The following is a 20,337-nucleotide window of genomic DNA, read 5'->3' as shown; positions in this document are numbered from 1 at the left end:
TTTGGATGATTAAGATTCATGAAGTATAAAACAGGAAGAGTAAATTAGTACAGCCATTCTTCCTTGGCTTAAAACGAGTACTTCAGTTAGAGTTGTGAGTATAAAAGATGTTTCACTCAGGATGACCTCTACACAAAAACAGTACAGTATGAAAGGATCACTATCTATTTTAGAACACTTTTGTTGGGCTTTTCATGGGACTTTTTTTAACAATAAGAAAACCACAGAGCTCTAAATGTCCTTTGGTTTAAACAGCACAGTGCACAATGCTTGAAAAACACATTTTTATTCCAAGTTCATCACATACTGGTATTTTGTTGTATTCCGTGGTGTTGCAGTTATGGTAAATGGCCTGCATTTGTATAGCACTTTTCTAGTCCCTAAGGACCCCAAAGCGCTTCACACTACATTCAGTCATTCACCCATTCACACACTGGCGATGGCAAGCTACATTGTAGCCACAGCTGCCCTGGGGCGCACTGACAGAGGCGAGGCTGCCGGACACAGGCGCCACCGGGCCCTCTGACCACCACCAGTAGGCAAACACGGGGTTAGTATCTTGCCCAAGGATATTTGGCATGCAGCCAGGAGGCAGCCTGGGATCGAACCACCGACCTTCTGATTAGTGGCTGACCTGCTCTGCCACCTAAGCTACAGCCACCCCACCCAGTTAATCTCGAGTCATGTGGAGGGGAGTGCTATAGGTATAAAACCAAGTGGCTAACTGTGGAATTGAAAAAAATGAAGTAATTCCTGTAATGGCTGGCTCCAATTGCAAATCCATCCCTGCTGTTTCATTGTTAAAATGCTCAGCCCACTGGGCCAGGGACTGAAAAACAAAAAAAGAGAAGTTTTAACAGCAAGAGTTATAGATCTGAGATGTCTATATTAGAGGAGAAAAAGGGGACTGCTTGCACATATGCTGAACTCCTTATTTGAAATTTTTTGCCATGTTCATCGCTTGCCAAAATTTCCCTTTTTCTATACTAAATTTACATTAACTGAAGAAATCAACAACAATCCCAGGTTTTTCTTCATCATTGTAGCCAGACTGCCTAGTATTCCTTATACTTTAACTAGTAGTGTACCTTTTTTCACAAATAATTATTCCGGAAAAAATATTTTACTACAGAGATTAGAGTATGCTACACGTATTAAAGGAAACATATCTATCTAACAGACTCCAGTTTGTTCATGTGGAGTCTTCTTCATGCAAGGCTAATTATGGAGCTCCACATGGTTCCATACTAGGACCAATTCTGTTCATAATTTAGATGCTTCGCTCAGGCTCTCTCTTTCAGAGACTAGAAAGAGAGAGGATATGTCTTCCATGGTCTTCTTCTCTTTTCTGTTTGTCTTCATTGGCTAACTGTTAAAACTAGAATCAAATTCAAAATCCTTCACCTCACATACAAGATCATCAATAATCAGGACCCATCTTACCTTCAGAGGACTTCAATATTAGACTTCTGTGTTGCGTGTGATTACTAAAATTTTCAAAAGTAGAATGCGTGGTAGCACCTTCAGCTTTCAGGTGATCAGGTCATCTGAGTCTTAGGTTTTCTTTGTATTATTTTGGGGTCTTCAGCTTACAATATAAAGCACCTTTGGATATTTCACAGCCTATAGATAAAACCGACTTGAGCATCCACCATTGGAACAGAAAATAGGCCATTAAGGGGTACAGTAAGTTCATCGACTATCAATGATATCCTGTAGGGTTGCATGAGTGTTAATTCATGTTGTACTCACAAATAGTTATTACAAAACCACTTGTATGGGCTTTTAATATTGTTTTGCCAAACACAGAAAAATGTTTATCACAATTAGCGTCCACTGTCTCCTAACACTGGAAATACATAAAAAGGATTGAAAAATAACTTGAATTAATTGAAGATCTTTCTAGCAGACGGCTTTACTTTCATTAAATCTCTTTTGATAACAACATAGTCTAGTAATTGGAAGAACCTGGCCTCTTCTGTACGAACACATTCTTGCTTCGGGTTTTAACCTCAAATAAACCTTCGTTAACATTCCAGACATTGGCCAGGAGTGATAACTGCTCCACCTTGGATTGAAATTCCCCTCAGCCTGCATTACCTGGGAGATTTATCCCCCTTGTTCATGCTGTATTTACAGAGGCAGCAGGCTATCAGACAGTAAACCGCTGTGAGCGAAACCGGGTTAAGTTTGTCCAACAGCCTGCACAGAATTAGATAGAGAGCCTCCAGGTAAGGAAAAACCTGACTTTTGTTGCTTTTTCAAATGTTTGAAAAGGTTCTGGAAATGCTCTTTCCTTGTTATTATTGCTACATATTCAGTAAGTAGAAAAATGCTGCAGAATGTAACCTTTTAAAGAAACTTTCCTCTGGCCTTTCTCAACAACAACAGACAAAAAGAAAATGAATTTCATGTTACATTATGCCTGAGACAAAACAACAATGACAAGCTTCCCCCCTGCATGTTTCTTCTCTTTGTTTCTTCTCTTTGTTGAAAACTCTATTAAAAATGAAAAGCTTCCTTATTGGTGAGTCAGTGTAGTTTGACGAAATTATTACTGATTGAAGTGTGTTGGGAAATTCAAAGCCAGATAATCCAAAGAGAGAGAGAGAGAGAGAGATCAATGATGACGGACAAATCCAAAAGAAAAGCTTTTTACAGCAAAGGGGTTAAGTAAAAGATGACAAACTGTGGAAGACCTGACCCTGCAGGGCAACCTGACATCTTGCTTATCTCTAGAAAACCTTAGGAGACAACACGGGGCTGGGAGAAACTAACACACAGCATAATCACTTCTCTTACAGATCAAATTAAGCCTATTACTGTCTTAAATCTTAAACATCTTGCTAGGAATGTAGGCCCATGAAGACAAGAGGGAAACTGCCTGACTGCTGATGATTACCTCTTGCTGGAAACCAAACACTTGTGAGTTACTCTACTCCTGTTCCTGCCACTGTTTGGATGATAATTTGGTTTAAGGTTGAATTTCACGATGAATTTGTTTATCAAATAATTTACCACAGAAACAGGTGTGTATGATATAAGCAAAAATAATTATAGTATATTGTCATAAAGTTCATTAAAGTAAAAAATGCTCTTTACAATAGTAATCTAAGTAATTACAAAATGACAAGTTGGGAGTGACAGATCCAGCTCACTTATGCCTCAACACTGGGCACCAAAGGACACCTTGTTTTTAAACCAGCTGCATCAGTGACTCTGTCAAAAATGCATCAATAGATGCCCTGTTAATGAAAAACACATGAAAGTACTATTTTGTAACAGCAGCTCCTAGGAGATAATTTAATCACATTTTATTTTTAAAGCACCCAATCACAACAAAAGTCACCTCGAGGTGACTTTTTCTATGAGTCTGTTGTGGCCAGTGCGATCCTCTATGCTGTTGCATGCTGGGGGAGCAGGCTGAGGGTCGCAGATGCCAACAGACTTAATAAACTGATCCGTAAGGCCAGCAATGTTGTGGAGATGGAGCTGAACTCCCTCAAGGTGGTGTCGGAGAGGCGGATGCTGTCCAAGATAAAGACAATGTTGGATAACACCTCCCACCCACTCCATGACATGCTGGTCAGTCACAGGAGCTCGTTCAGTGAGAGACTGAGATTACCGAAAAGCACCACTGAACGACACAGGAAATCATTCCTGCCTGTGGCCATCTCCCTGTACAACGCATCCACTTAACACACTGTTTGCTGCTACAGCTACACATGTTTCTTTTCCAACTATTTATTTATAAGTGACTTATGTATGTATGTATGTATATATATGTATATATTGTACTATTCTTAGTTAGCGTATTGTCTGTCTTGTCTTAATGTTGGTTTAAAATGGAGCACTGTAACAAAAATAATTTCCCCCAGGGATCAATAAAGTATTCTGATTCTGATTCTGATTTATATTGTAAGTTAAAGACCCTAGAAGAAAGTATAGACACATTTCAAAGAAATAGAGAGTGTTTTTAAATCAATTACAGTAACTGATACAGGCTGTACAGGGACCTCCTCACCCCTCTATGTGGATAAATGAAAAATCGGAGCAGCAAAACAGCACAGGGCAGCATCACAGTATGACAATGGATATGCCAATGATGGGGTCAGATGCTGGAGGAGAGGTGGGTTGCAAAGCAGCTAAAGAAGTTTAAAATGCGAACTCTGTATTTTCTGTAGGTGTGGGGGCAAAATTTATTTCTAGGTGGGCAGCGTCCATCCCTGCCAACTTTAGACCATCTTAAAGTCATGATAAAAATGACATGGGAATTAAAACAAACATTTCACTGACTACAACATAAATATAACGATGCATAAATAAGCAAGATTCATCTCATAACATGTCGCTTGCTGCTGAACTTAGACTTTTATTTTGGAAGGTATATATATTCAAACAGTATTTACCAATATCAACAAACACTGTAATATAATAGTGATTATTAATGATAATAATTACACTGCAAGCTAATAAATACGAAGTTCATTTCAGTAAAAATGCGAGGAAGGAAGCATACAATATACAGCAGCTGAAGACAGTGTCACTCTGAAGCTTCTCCTTCATCTGATTTAGTGTTTGTGGCTGAAGGTTTGCAAAACAGAGCATTACCCGTTACATTTAATACAGGAAACGCCCAGCTTGTGCCTCTGATGCGATCACTAAATTTGCATTTGGGACTTAACTTTCAGATTACAGCAAACAGCTGCTGCATTTAAAAAAAAGAAGAAAAAAAAGGAAACACTAGTGAGAACAGTGATGATTTCATAAGAGGCGCAGACTGGAGGTATGCTGAGAAAGGCCTCCATCCTCAGACTGACACACATGTAAACAGAGCCAGAGATGATGGAGTAGAGATATTGTTGCAGGGCTGCTCCCTCCTACTGGGAATCAGCTGCTCAGGTCAAGGATCAGACTGGGCAGGAGCAGTGCAGCGACACTGTGATGACAACAGCTACCTGCAGAACACAAACAGAGCAGATAACGGTCATCAATCACCCAGCAGTCACCACCAGCTCAAGTAATCCTTCTTGTTCAGCAACAGTGCTGTCAGCCTTTTTCAAAACTCAGGATACAAACTCTTACAGTACCCCTGCCTCAGGTTTTCATTCCATTTCATTTGTGAATTATTAATTGGCAAGAAACCAATGAGTCCTTTTTATTTTGAAAGTGTCACAGGTTGTGGAAAGTAATTTATGATTGTGGTCAATGGCTGAGTTTTAATTAAGTCCCGGCCAGAGTTCATAGTGCTGGAGATGGAAGTGGTTCGTTAATCACCAACTAGCAGACTAGCCGTGTACACCAAAGGCCAGAGTACGTCACTTTTATCTGAATTAAAGTTAATAGTTGTCCAGAAGGACACATGTAAGTGAATTAATGCTTGAAGGCACAGGGGAATCTGAAGATCGTTTTGGCATTTGGTCATTGCACCCTCGTTGAATCCGATCACAATAAGCATTCAGAAACAATCTGTGAATTCATGTTATTAATAAACATCTGAGCTCTCATTGACTCATGTGTGCTTGGAAATTACAGGCTCTCTTTGAAACTTTAAGCAGGAAGACTTGTGTTACTTGTTGATGGCAATGCTGGCCAGATTTCAACCAGGAAGGCTGCGGCCCCAGCACCACCACCATACAAAAACACATACACAAACACACAACGCACATACACACAGGCATTCTTTATCCATAATTTATGGCACAGACCAACAGTCTCCTTTAGAGTCCTTCAGAAGCTATAAAGTGTCTGTCAGTCTATCGTCATCCTCGTTGCAGAAAGTCTGAGTGATTGAAACCCACCCACTGATATCTACTGGGCACGTCCCCGTTTGGACAGACAGAGATCAATAGCTAAAAACATTATTTTGTGTGGCTCTTCATTATTTCTGTAAGCAATTCATCTGGTCATACTGGTGGAATACATTTAAGCTAACTTATAAGCGATGCACTCTGTTGGCGCTGTATGTGAACAACGAGGTAGGCAAGTAGTAGGTAGGTAATAGTCATGAGCAAAGATATTACGTCTGAGAGCTTTTCATATCAACACAAAAGAAATAACATTTTTGTCAACTTTATTTTAGCCAGATTTACATTTAAGCACAAATCTATTTACACAAACAGAGTCAAAACTTTACATTTATTTCACAGAAAGCTACATTTACCCTACATTTACATGAGGACAAAAACTGTGATGAAATCTGCTGAAACTTTTGTCAGTGAATAAAAACAAAAAGAAAATATCCTGGAGTGACAAGAGCCAATAAGAACTAATTACATTGTGTAGAAAGGCCAGGCGAGTTTTGAAGCAGTCCAATCAGAAGTAATCTGCATGCAGTAATGTTAGAGGTGCACAACTGAGGTGCTTTTTGGAAATGGTACCACTATCTCCCATCCTCCCGGTTTCTCATGAAAATGAGACAAAATGTCAGCACATAGGAAGACAAGAGTGAACATATGGACACATTTTCCATTTGATGTCAAAGAAAATGAGACACTTTGTAAACCATGTAGAGCAACTCTCACTGGTAAAAACGCAACAAATTTTTTACACTCTATATTTTCGTCAGCTGGATAAACTGCTGCTTAAAATCTTATGATGACTAAAGCTAAAAGAATTTAGAAGTCTAAACTTTAAGTAAAACGACTAAATAAAAATTTGCTGCAAAATTAACAGCAGTCACTCTTTGACTGTATTTTTAGGTTTGATGGTTAGAGAGCCCAGTTTTGACAACATCCCATATTTTCTCTTTATGATCTTATTAATGATTCTGTGTTTACTCCTTTGTTGTTGTTGCTTTTGTATTGCTGTTTCTGTTAGTTGTTAGACTTATATTTTGGTATTCTTGTTTTGGTTATTCTGAATCTCTCCAAGCTCCCTCTTGCTGCCGAGTTTCCTTTGTCACATGATTCCCCACATCGCTACTTCCTGTTTTATTTTGGTACTTCTATGTCTTGTCTTGTTATCCTAACTTTTTCTTTAGGTGTGTTTAGTTCCCCAGCCTTCAATGTGTCTGCGTGTAAGGCAAGGCAAGGCAAGGCAAGTTTATTTGTATAGCACAATTCAACAACAAGGTGATTCAAAGTGCTTTACAGAGACATTAGAAACTAAAACAAATAAAAAGCATGATTTAAAATTGATTAAAACAAACAAACAAACAAACTAATTAACAAACAAACAAACAAAACAGTATATAAAATCAAAACAGATCAAATCAGAACAGTAGATAAAATCAGAACAGTAGATAAAATCAGAACAGTAGATAAAATCAGTAGTTAAAATGTAAGTTTTGAAATTTAAGCTTAAAAGTGTGGATTTGGTGCTTTATTCAAATGCAGCTGAGAACAGGTGAGTCTTCAACCTGGATTTAAATAAACTGAGTGTTTCAGCTGATCTGAGGCTTTCTGGGAGTTTGTTCCAGATATAAGGAGCATAAAAGCTGAATGCAGCTTCTCCGTGTCTGGTTCTGACTCTGGGAACTGATAAAAGACCGGATCCAGATGACCTGAGGGATCTGGAAGGTTCATACTGGGTCAGGAGGTCACTGATGTATTTTGGTCCTAAACCATTCAGAGCTTTATAGACCAGCATCAGAACTTTAAAGTCTATCCTCTGACGGACAGGCAGCCAGTGTAAAGACCTCAGAGCTGGACTGATGTGGTCCACTTTTTTGGTCTTAGTGAGGACTCGAGCAGCAGAGTTCTGAATGAGCTGTAGTTGTCTGACTGATTTTTTAGGTAGACCTGTAAAGATGCTGTTACAGTAATCAAGCCTACTAAAGATGAATGCATGGACTAGTTTTTCCAGGTCCTGTTGAGACATCAGATCTTTTATCCTTGAAATATTCTTGAGGTGATAGTAAGCTGACTTTGTTATTGTCTTAATGTGTTTTTCTAAGTTTAGGTCTGCATCCATCACTACACCCAAATTTCTCGCCTGGTTTGTGGTTTTTAGATGTATAGATTGAAGTTCTCTGGTGACCTGTAATCATTTTTCTTTGGCATCAAAGACTATTACCTCAGTTTTGTTTTTGTTTAGCTGGAGAAAATTGTGGCACAACCAGTCATTAATTTCCTAAATGCATTTACCAAGAGCCTGTACAGGGCCTCGGTCTCCTGGTGACATTGTGATATATATTTGTGTGTCATCTGCATAGCTGTGGTAGTTTATTTTGTTGTTCTTTATAATCTGTGCCAGTGGGAGCATGTAGATGTTAAACAGAGTGGACATACTGGAGTTGCAAAGTTTTCAGCCCAGAGACTTGTATAACAAAGCAGGATTTTGGCTTCGCCAACTAAGGTAAATAGGCTTCCTGGACTACAAGGGTTATTCGCACCACACGCCTGATTATCCTTTGTCAACATACCTATAGCTTTAGCCCAGCGCCTCAGAGTTCAGCCCATGACAGTCACAACACATAAACAACTGCTCCTCATATGAAAGTAAAACCTTTATCACAGATATTTATAAATTATAGGGTTCATATGGATTTCATGCTGCATATGCACACATTTTATTTCTTCTTATTCAGCCACTAGCTTCTTTAAATGTATGTGTTATTTGTTCACTGGCAAAAAGAATAACAACTCTGGATACTGTTCCAATATAAAATGCAAAGATACTCCTCTTATGGGATAGAGCCTCTGAAAGAACACATCTTTTAGGCTTATTTAGATCTTTTCAGCTTGTTACATGAAACGGAGGCTCTATCTTGGTTCATAAAAGGCTATTGTTTACTCTGAACACTACACTAATAGATTCAAAATGTCGATATGCTGTAATTCCGGCCGACACTTTAGATAATCTTTTTACAATCGTCAATCTATACGTTTCTAGTAATGATTATCCTTTTTTTTCTCCTTTAATATTGTCTTACACCCTTTAATAGAACGCCCCAATAAATCAGTAAATGTAAGGCATTTGCCAATATCCCAAAATAATAAAGCAGTATATGCATGATTTCACTGTTGGAATTGAATGATACTTTTATTCTCCAGTGCAATAATTACTTTCTCCAACAGATCTCACAAGTAACATTATTATTCAAAAACCCTTGTCCTATTATTGTTAGTGATCCAACACCTATACTCCCAATTATTAAAACACATGGTGATTTAATACCTCCGTCTTAATGGACTCTGAATTTGACAGATTTATGATGAAAAAGTGGGCAAACTTTATGGGAACAAATGGTTTTACTAATACATCTCCCTTTTAGTGGTAGTTAGTGGAAAAATCACACATACAAGAAGAAATGGGAAAAAATTGGAATTCAGTACTGAGAGAAAAAAAACAAAAAATCCAAACAAATATGGAGAAGAATAACAAAATACAAAACTACAACATAATAAATCAAAAAAATTCCAAAATAGATATAGAAAAACAATGGCAGCAGTCAGATGTACCAAAAGCCTCCTAGTAGATATGCCTATGGTATCAAGTTGAAAATCCTATTTCGTCTTATTCTCAAATTATCACATTCACAAGATTTTCAGAAACATGTAACCTCTGACTTTGACCTTGAGGTTGAACTCAGTCAAAGGAGCTTGCAAAGAAAAGTGTCTGGACTTCTTTAAGTTACTTGAAGACGTTTCACCTCTCATCCGAGAAGCTTCTTCACTTCTAAGGTCAAATGGTGGAGAGTCCCAGATATAAACCTAGTGGGAGTAACCCCCCACAGAGGGACAAAAGGACCCCCTGATGATCCTCTAATCGCCTGAGCCAAGGTGGGAAACTGGGCGTGGGTCCCAATCAGCCAGAGTTTCGGGTGTGTTCATTGTGAAACCTGGCCCCACCTTATCATGCGAATTCCTGAGGTCAGATGGTCCAGGATGTGAGTGGGCGTTAAGGCATCTGGGAAGGATCTCAAAACTAGATTATAGATGGCAGAGAGTTGGTGTCGTAAACCCCGCCTCTGTTCAAAGATGGTCGCTCACAGTGGACATAGATGGCTTCTTTCACTCCTCTTTCAAACCATCTGTCCTCTCTGTCCAAAATGTGAACATTGGCATCCTCGAAAGAGTGTCCTTTATCCTTAAGATGCAGATGGACAGCTGAGTCTTGTCCTGTGGAGGTGGCTCAGTCACATTCAAACTTGTCTGACATTTTTTAGTAGATACACCTACGGTATCAATTCCAAACTCCTACGTTGCTTTGTTCTCTAGTTGTCACATACACAAACTTGGGTGTCCACGCTGCTCACCCCACCCACCTGGCAGGGTGACAACAAATACCCTTTTACAAGGGTATTTCACAGCTGATGGGTAAAAATCACTCATAACAACCGACTGGGCAATTCACATAATCACCACAAGAAATACCCGTTTTAGCTATTACCATATTCTGCTGAAACGCACTACAGAAAAATTCAACAATTTCCCTGTAAATAAATGAAATAAGTTGAAGTTAAAGATACAGATCTCTTAAACACACCTAAACTAATGAGTTATACCGCATTAAACCAGATGCCTAATGGCAAGGCACCATTTCTTCAGAACGCAGCTGCAACAAAATTATCACTAACCAGTTAAAGACCCTGTTTTGCCATCTAGTTACGCGCCTCTGTCATCAATTAACAACAACATTAAAGTTGCGGCATTTGCATCTAGGTTAGAAGAAGTATTTCTCTCAACAATTCATAATGAGCAAACTGGATTTCTCTGCCTAAATACTAGGCTACTCAATCTCATTATCCTGTCACAGTGCTGCAAAACAAAAGGAGTAGTAATGTCAACTAGATGCAGAAAAAGTTTTTGACAAAGGTAACTGGTTCTATTGGTTATATATTCATTGGACAAGGCCACAGTCACTACTAATGGGTTGATATTGCAATATTTTACCCTTCAGAGTGAGACCATACAAGAATGTCCACTTTCACACTTATAATTTGCAATTTTCATCAAACCACGAGCCACCGGAGTATGCCAAAATTTCAAAATCTAAAGGTGTCAATCCTCTGTATTAGAACACAAAAGTAATTTCTACACTGATGATATCCATCCATCCATTCATCCATTAATCCATTCGCTTCCACTTATCCTTTTCAGGGTCGCGGGGGGCGCTGGAGCCTATCCCAGCGACATAGGGCGAAAGGCGAGGTACATACAAATACATGTAAATATATGTATATACAAATACATATATATATATATATATATATATACATATATACATATACATATATATATATATATATACATATACATATATACATATATATATATATATATATATATATATATATATATATATATATATATATATATATATATATGTATGTACATATGTAAATATATATACAGACAGACACTTACCTTTATGTATATCAGACATACACATATTATACACATGTATATCTCTCATAGAGTTTGGACAGGTTTTAATCAGGTTGGCACAGTTGTTGTTGGGTTATTTCTGTGTTGCACTGTGGCATGTGACAATAATTAAAAGCTACACTTTAGTTATTAGCAGTGGCTTGACAATAAAAGTAGCCATTCATTCATTCATGTCCCTATATCTATTTTTTAACCATTTAAATTTCCCCTTCCTTTTCTCTTCATCACCGTTGCACAGGAGGCCTGCTTACTATTTGTTGCTGGTACTACTGTTCACGGTGCAGCAGCCCCAACAGCTAACATGTCAGTTGAATGGACACATTTTGCTGCATCCATTTGTAGTTTATTTTCATTCTTTTCTCTCATCTTTTCAGCTCGTCTTTAACTTCTTCCACACTAAGCTTTCTCTACAAGTCATGTTACCTAAGCATAATATAGCATGTTATATGTATATATATATATATATATATATATATATATATATATATATATATATATATATATATATATATATATATATATTGCATAGAGTTAGGTTTGCATCAAGATTATTTTCTACAATCTTTACTTTGTTTGCATATTCAATAGGCTAACAGGACAAGTGTAAGAATATTTAGAATGCAAAACAGCTGATTTCAGGGCTATATTCTTCCAGTGTCTGAAACTATGATTGTTTAGCATTTGGTTAAACTGCTAGCTAACCTTGCTTCTGTATGTAAACTCGAGGTTAAGCATTATCTGAGTTTTTGGAAGCTAAAGCTTGTTGTTTCATATTCCGATTTCTTTTTAATATACTCCAGCCACATTATACAGACTTATTCTGGAAGCCTTGTTTCTGACAACTCCAACAGGAAGCTTCATGCTACAGGCCACGGAGTATAATTTTTTTTTCTATTGATAAAAGACACACCAAACAGCTATAAAAATGTACCATAGATTTAACCTTAAACTGCAGCCTGTTACTTCCAATCAGACACTCCCACATAATCACTGAATGACCCGCCTGCAGCAGCGACTCATCTTTTATTACTTTCAATCACTGCAGCTGAGGGCTGCAAGTGAGAGTTTCCCCCCTGTATCACACACACACACACACACAGTTCATTTAGAGAGAATTAAATAGACAGCGAGAGAAAGAGAGGCGTGCCAGACACACACAGTTACTTTCATATCTTTTTGTATATTATATTTTTATGTAGCCGTTATTTTCATTTTTATTGAATTTTGTTTAGATACTCTGGCAAGACTTGCAAAGAAGATTAAATTAAATAGAACCAAGCAAGAAGGAAAATGAATTTGTGTTTCCTAAAGATTTTTGATGGACTCGAGGGCTTCCAAACCCTGACTGATAAATAAAAGATCAAACTTTATTAGGTGAGCAGAACCAGAGTTCCCATTTAACATATTTAGGCCACCCTAAAAGCAAACAAAAATTAAAATATCAAGCAAAACAGGCATTGGTAAAGATCCTGGAGACATATGCTAATAATGCTTCAAAGGACAGCCAGATCAGATCAAAAATCCTTTCAAATGTCATATATCTGCTTTGTATTCATTTCATCAACAGGGATCACCAATAGGAGCATTTGAAGAATTTTTAAAAATCAAAAGCTATCATCGAAGTGAAAGAGGATCACGAAAATTGACACAGTAAAGGTGAGCATGAGGAGGGGCACAATGAACAGGAAGGAGAGAATAGAGAGTGCTGTAGGGAGAGGAAGAGTGATGAGAGGACTATGAAGTTTGACAGGAGAATGAACATCACTACACTGCAGAGCCCGTCCACGAAAAGACCTGAGGCGTCCGTCAGATTGGTGATTTTGTGCCCATCTGCACAATGTTCCCATCCTGACCAGCTGGAAGGACGCCAGTTTAGGAGGAGAGGGATAGGGCAGATTTCTGTCAAGGTATGTGTGTGTGTGTGTCTGTGAGCGCACATGGTTGAGGACTGTAGATACATACATATATATACATATATATATACATATATATATACATATATAGATAGATAGATAGATAGATAGATAGATAGATAGATAGATAGATAGATAGATAGATAGATAGATAGATAGATAGATAGATAGATAGATAGATAGATAGATAGATAGATAGATAGATAGATAGATAGATAGATAGATAGATAGATAGATAGATAGATAGATAGATAGATAGATAGATAGATAGATGGATGGATGGATGGATGGATGGATGGATGGATGGATGGATGGATGGATGGATGGATGGATGGATGGATGTAAGGACAGTTCTTTGTAGAGATCAGAGGCCATGGGGTGACTGCGTCTGTTTGGCTCAAACAGTCAGAGAGTGTTGCCAGTCACGGCCACATCAAAGCTCTGACCTCCTGCCATGACAGAGAGCACCCTTCTCTGCCATCAGCATTCACCAGTTTCTTTTTCTTTTCTTAACCTTCAGCTTTGGATAGTAAGTCTTGGTCATTACAGTAAAATAAAATTATTGTTTATAACAAAAATAAAATCACCAACTGCAATAAAGTCAGGTAATTAGATAAAATATAACAAAATATTACATGAGCCAGGTGATATAATGCTTTATATAATATTTGTGTCATGATCCTGGGTCCTTTTGACCCAGCGTTTTGTGTTTTCTCTTCGTGATTGTGGTTCTGTTCTTTCTCTGGTTAGTGTTTACTCTGTTCTGCCCGTGTGTTCCTGTATCTAGTCCGCGTTTCTTAGTTGTGTCCTTTCATGTGCAAGTTCCTGTTTTATTGTGTAGGTCTGCGTCTTATGTGAGTATTTTCAGTTTGCCTCCCTAGTCTCGTCATGTTAATCACTCCCGGCTGTGTTTCCCACCTGTGTGTAATCTCCCTGTGTTTTCTGAGTGTATTTAAGTTGTGTTTTCTGTCTTAGTAGTCGCTGGTTCGCCTGTGTTGTTTCCCCTCGGTCTCCCTGCGTCTCTCCGTATGTATTTCCCCGGACCTCTCTGCATCCTCGTTTCTGGTTTGTGTTATTAGCTTACCCAGTTTAGGTTTCCGGTTTCTTGTTTTTCCACCAGTGCTGTTTTGTACCCACAGTGGTAAATAAATATTCACCTGCACCAGAGCTGCCGCCTTTTGGGTCCTTTTCTACAACTCCACACGGCTTGCCCCCGGCAGACCATGACAATTTGATTTGGAAACGAGACTCTTCATTGACCCAAACAATCTGGTGCTATTTTCATAGCTTGTACTTTCTTTAACCTCTTGGCATATTCACCAAAGTTCAGCAGACTCTGCCACTTACGTTGGTATAGATTAACAACACTTCACACATTGAAATTCATAATATCAATGAACTATAATGGAGTTTTGGGTTGCTCTTGATGTAAAAGTAAAACCATATGTAGCACTGTCTTCTGCTTGCTGCTGGGATTTCTTATATTTTTTTAGACACCACTGTGAAATTGTGCAGAAGGTACAGTGGGGCTGAAATTTGTTGTTCTTTAACTTCAGCCAAGCAGATTATTGAAGTTTAACTAGTTGCACTAAAGTTTAATTGGTTGTTCTAAAAAAGACAGTTAAAAAAGTGGTCACTGTTGGAAGTGGAGTGGAAACTCCTGATTGGCTACATTTTAAAACTGACCTCACAAATGGCTATAAAAACATAATAAACACATTTTAATATTGTAAAAATAGGAAAGTCAGAGTTTATCATTTCATCACTAGATCTACAGCCTTCCCACTCTGCTCCGCCTCAGATTAAAGCTTCACCTCAGCTTTACTGCTCAGGCTTAAAACTGTCTAGTTTGGCTATTCTGCTCTGAATTTCACTCTGATTTGTTCTCCACACTCCGGACTCTCTGGCCTGCCCTGCCTCAGAATCCCATCCATGGCCCTGTAGTAATTACTCATCTTTTATCTAAGTAAGATACACTACCTGTCAAAAGTTTGGACATACCCTGCAAACCCTCGGTCTCCTGTCAATGAGCTTCATGATGCAGTCACCTGAAATGGTTTTCACTTCACAGGTGTGCCTGTCAGGGTTCATTTGTGCAATGTCTTGCCTTCTTGATGAGTTTGGGACTATCAGTTGTGATGTGCAGAACTCAGGCTGGTACACAGCTGACAGCCCTATTTGACAACTGTTAGAATTCATATTATGGCAAGAACCAATCAGCTAAGAGAAGCAACAGTCCAGCATTACTTTAAGAACTGAAGGTCAGTCAGTCCGGAAAATTGCTAAAACTTTGAATATGTCCCCAAGTGCAGTCACAAAAACTGTCAAGTGCTACGATGAAACGGTCTCAAATGAGGACCAGGAAACGAAGACCAAGAGTCGCCTCTGCTGCTGAGGATAAATTCATCCGAGTCACCAGCCTCAGAAACTGCAAGTTAACAGCAGCTCAGATTAGAGCCCAGATAGATGCCACACAGAGCTCCACTAGCAGACACATCTCTACATCAGCTGTTCAGAGGAGACTGTGTGAATCAGGCCTTTATGGTCAATCAGATGCTAAGAAACCACAACTAAGGAAAAGCAACAAGCAGAAGAGATTTGTTTGGGCCAAGAAACAGAAGGATGGACATTAGACCTGTGGAAATCTGTGCTTTGGTCTGAGTCCAAATTTGAGATCTTTGGTTCCTCTCACTGTGTCTTTGTGCGACACAGACAAGGTGAACGATGGTCTCTACATGCATGGCTCCCACTGTGAAGCATGGAGGAGGAGGTGTGATGGTGTGGGGGTGCTCTGCTGGTGACACTGATGGGGATTTATTGAAAATTGGAGGCACACTGAAGCAGCATGGCTACCACAGCATCCCATCCAGTTTGCGTTTAGTTGGACCCTCATTTATTTTACAACAGGTAAAAGGACCCCAAATACACCTCCAGGCTGTGTAAGGGCTATTTGATCAAGAAGGAGAGTGATGGAGTGCTGCACCATGGCCTGGCCTCCAGAGTCACGTGACCTAAACAGAATGGAGATGGTTCGGGATGAGATGGAGCGCAGAGTAATCAAAATAGCAGTAATCAAAGCAAAGGGCGGCTATTTGGAAGAATCTAAATTGTTAAACATGATTTTTGTTTGCTACATAATTTACATAATTCCATATTCATTCATAGGTTTGATAACTTCAGTGAAAATCTACAATGTAAATAGTCATGAAAATAAAGAAAAGCCATTAAATGAGAAGGTGTGTCCAAAATACCCTCTTTGGCAGTTCTCGTTTTAAGGTCGAATAATTATAGGGGGGTGGGGGGGGGGGGGGGGGGGGGGTTGTTTGTTTGTTTTTAACCATCTAATGGTGAAAAAATATTAAGAAATATTCAAACTTGGATACTAAAGGACATTGTGGTCTATAATTCAGTGAGACAGTTTTTCTGGTTTGTCCAGTGTGTTGGAAGATTTAGAAGTTTCAGTCTAATCTAGATCAGGGCAGGCTCACTGGGTAGGATTGCCCATCTTCAGCTCCATTTCCAGAGCAGAGCATCCAGGTACAGGAAGATAATAGTTCATATAAATCACAGCCAAAACTGGTTCTATGGCACCACCATTGATAGTCAGTCAACAGCAAGATGAATGGCATCTCTGGGATATGTGGAGACCAAGCCAATAGTGTCTCTATAGTAGAGAAAGGAAACGTTCAAGGTCCTCTTAAAACTCAAAGCTTATTGATAGTTGTGTTGGCTAAGTTGTATATTACTCAAAAATGAATACAGGAGGAATGAACCACAAAAGAAAAATACCACGTGCCTATTTGATTTTCCCAGTTAACTTTATTTATATGTTCAACTGATATTAAACTTAGTTTATACAACTTTTTCATGTATTGAACATTTTTTATTGTTCATTTTTATTTAACAAGCATTAGCGACAGACCACTCTCACGTTGCCACTGTCAGTCTGTTGGATGAGTGAGAAAATTCCATGCTTTAGCTTGCCTCAAAACAGCTCCCAAGAAAATCCATTCAACATTAGCTTAGTAACAGAGACCACAAATAACAAATGCCAACAAATGACTGACTGACAGCACAACAGTTTCCAAAACAAAATCAACAAAAAAGAAAAGAAGTCAGAAACAGATGAACAAGTTAAAATAATCAATACGAGTTAGCTAACTATTAGTTGTAACTTAACTAAACAAAACATGTGCATATATTTGTACAAATACTCAGTTATATACACTGGTTTGTACACACAAAGATAAACTTGAGAATTTGTATATTTTATTTATTTTGTCTCAAGATGTTTCCACATGGACTTCAAGCACTAGCTGTGTGCAAATACATCTAAAACATCTATTGCACTTCACTCAGCTGCCACAATTTTACTGGTGACTGCTTTCTGCTTTTTCTCCTCCAGTTTTCAGTCTATTACCAAGACAAATCTTTAAAGACAGAAATGTTACGAGTGATTTCACCAGCTCTTAATAGATTATCTTTCTACTCTTCCTTAAAGATTTGAGAAGACATTTGTTGTCATATTACAGCCAGTACCTCTTTTTGTCACTTCAAAAACACATACCCGCACTTACAGATTGAAGGACTAAAATGTAATCACTGACTGTCATAATTTTCACCACCCACTACCCACATGGCCCATCACAGCTATTTTACTGTGATGTTTACTGTTTCTTTCCTGCTTCCTTGTTTAAAACGCCTCGACTCATTTTGTATTCTTTTGTCTTTGTCACTCGTCTTGTTATCCATCTGTGAACTGCTTTGATGTTTGAATAAAAGGAGTGTCAGTTAAAGGAAAAAAGGAGCCAGGCTTATAGCATGATTAATTCTTAGTTATTCTGTTTAACATAAACATTTGAAATTGATATGAAAGAAATTATACTGTGAAAACAGAGTAGTGTAGTAAGTATAAAAACATTTCTAGTGCAAGGTCAGAAGAAAACAAAAACCATCTTTCAGCTACAGTTCATTTTGGTGAGCGAGAGCCCAAAGTAGAAACAGGTTAATTGTATGTAGAATTTATGGCTTTAAGCTTTAGTTATTTATTATTTTGCAGGATTTGCAATTGAAATCTGTCATGTATTATATGAGGGCAAATTCTATTATTAAAATAGATCATTGATTCCTTGCAGTTAGGAAAAATTGATGGATTAACAGGGATTGCACCATCTAACTCTGGGTGACCACTTTAGATTTCAATCACAGGTGATTCCACATGCAGCCCACAGTCTGACTACAATCCCAGGCATATTGGCAAAGATTTACAAATAATTGCAGCCTAATTTAGAACATATTGCAAAAGCACTGCAATTACTGTGAGTCTTACGTGTCTGCCTCGGATAAATTCTTTTTTTTTAAATCTCTCCCTCAGTGACAATAATAAAATCATTCAGTACTTGTGATCCTGACAGAGTTAACACTGCAAGAGGAGAGGGGGGCATGATCTAGAGTTCTGCTCCAATTGATTATGGCACCATTTCAGAGTGAAAACCACTATTAGCTAAAAAAAAGCACTAAAAGCATCAGTGAAAAAAAATCCTACAAACATTCCTACTCAATGTTAAATGCATGCATATAACAGAAGAGCTCAGATAGGAAGGTTCTTACTTCAAGTCGTTGAATTGCATTTATGAACCAGCACTAATGTCTGTGATGTCCCACAGTTAAAAAGCTCTGTTATCCTGGTGGCCTGACCAATATTGACCCCACTCTTTATCAATAATGATAAACATCCTGATCCATTCCTGATTCAGAGTGACCTTTTATTGTGGGCAGTCTAAGGCACACCTATGCAATATTTATGCTGTCTATTCAGCATCTTGACATGCCACACCTGTGAGGTGGGATGGATTATCTCGGCAAAAAAGTTCTCACTAACAAAGATTTAGACAGATTTGTGAACAATATTTGGTCGTAATGGGTCCTTTGTGTATGTAGAAAATATTTCAGATCTTTAAGTTCAACTAATGAAAAATGGGAGCAAAAACAAAAGTGTTGCATTTATATTTTTGTTCAGTGTAAGAATTCAACAAAAAATGACATAACAAGAATACACTAATGGTCAAAATTTTTAGAACACCCCAATTTTTCCAGTTTTTTATTGCAGTTCAAGTCATTCAAGTCCAATGAATAGCCTGAAATGGAACAAAGGTAAGTGGTGAACTGCCAGAGGTTAAAAAAAAAGGTAAAGTTACCCAAAACTAAAAAAAAGAAAGTACTTAATCAGAATTGAAAAGCTCAAAATGGGTTAACAATTTAAAGCTGTTCTGCAGCAATGAAGGTTGATCAAGCCTTGAAAGCTATTCTTTTCTAGATTAATTACAACCCCCTCTGTCTGCGTAAAAGCAGTGTTGAAACACACAGGTACCATACCCTCGTGAGCATCAGTTGAACAGTATTGTACTGCAGAAAGTAGTGTGTTACTACAAAAATGGTGAGAAAAAGGCAATTAACAATGGAAGAGAGACAGACCATCATAACACTTTAAAATGTAGATCTTTCCTACAAAAAACTGCAAAGAAAGTCAAGGTGTCAGTGAGTACAGTTTGCTTCACCATCACGAGGCCCTCAGAAACTGGGGCAAACTCTGACAGGAAGAGGTCTGGAAGACCCAAAGCCAAAACTGAGGCTACGTCCACACTAATGCGCTTTTGTTTGAAAACGCATCGTTTTCTCTCCGTTTTGGCCTCCCGTCCACACTGAGACGGCGTTTTCGCTCATGGACAATGCAACATTTTCAAAACGCTCTCGAAAACATACATTTGAAAACGGTGCTTTCGCGTTGCAGTGTGGACAGCGAAAACGGAGACTTTCTAAAACACATGTTATTCATATGATGCAGTCATGTGACCAATTAAACTAAGATTTAATTGCATTATACAGCAGTTGTTTTGTTTCCTTGCTCTGAATTTTGACAACCCTATTAAAGATTAATATCAATTTGTACATGCTCCAGATAGCTTTTCTTCAAATTCTTTAATACTCACTCGCTTTTGCAAGTTTGTACTTTTGTGTTACTCGCAGCAACAATTCCACCTCATTGTTAGTTAGTGGTGTGCGGATCGATATTGAAATATCGATTCTTCCAA

At 38.3% G+C, this 20,337-nt stretch overlaps 1 protein-coding gene across 3 annotated transcripts in view; it reads right to left on the bottom strand.

Moving 5' to 3' along the window:
• Positions 1 to 328: 328 nt before the first annotated feature.
• tsnare1 (T-SNARE Domain Containing 1) overlaps positions 329 to 20,337 on the bottom strand; it is a 276,008-nt gene continuing 255,999 nt past the window's right edge. For all 3 annotated transcript variants that reach the window (XM_086310182.1, XM_086310186.1, XM_086310183.1), the window contains one exon: positions 329 to 4,958. Coding sequence is in view for 1 of the 3 variants with exons in the window: in XM_086310186.1 (XP_086166312.1) it covers positions 4,911 to 4,958 (48 nt within the window). In the remaining 2 variants the exon portion in view is untranslated. The remainder of the gene's footprint in view (positions 4,959 to 20,337) is intronic.

The sequence above is a fragment of the Aulonocara sp. 'chitande type north' Nkhata Bay genome, linkage group LG11, assembly GCF_057382095.1.
Source record: "Aulonocara sp. 'chitande type north' Nkhata Bay isolate Kocher_YH1m ecotype deep benthic linkage group LG11, A_spYH_male_GT1.1, whole genome shotgun sequence".
Classification (NCBI taxonomy): domain Eukaryota; kingdom Metazoa; phylum Chordata; class Actinopteri; order Cichliformes; family Cichlidae; genus Aulonocara; species Aulonocara sp. 'chitande type north' Nkhata Bay.
The sequence above is the reverse complement of the archived record's forward strand: the minus strand, read 5'-3'. Positions and strand labels throughout refer to the sequence as shown.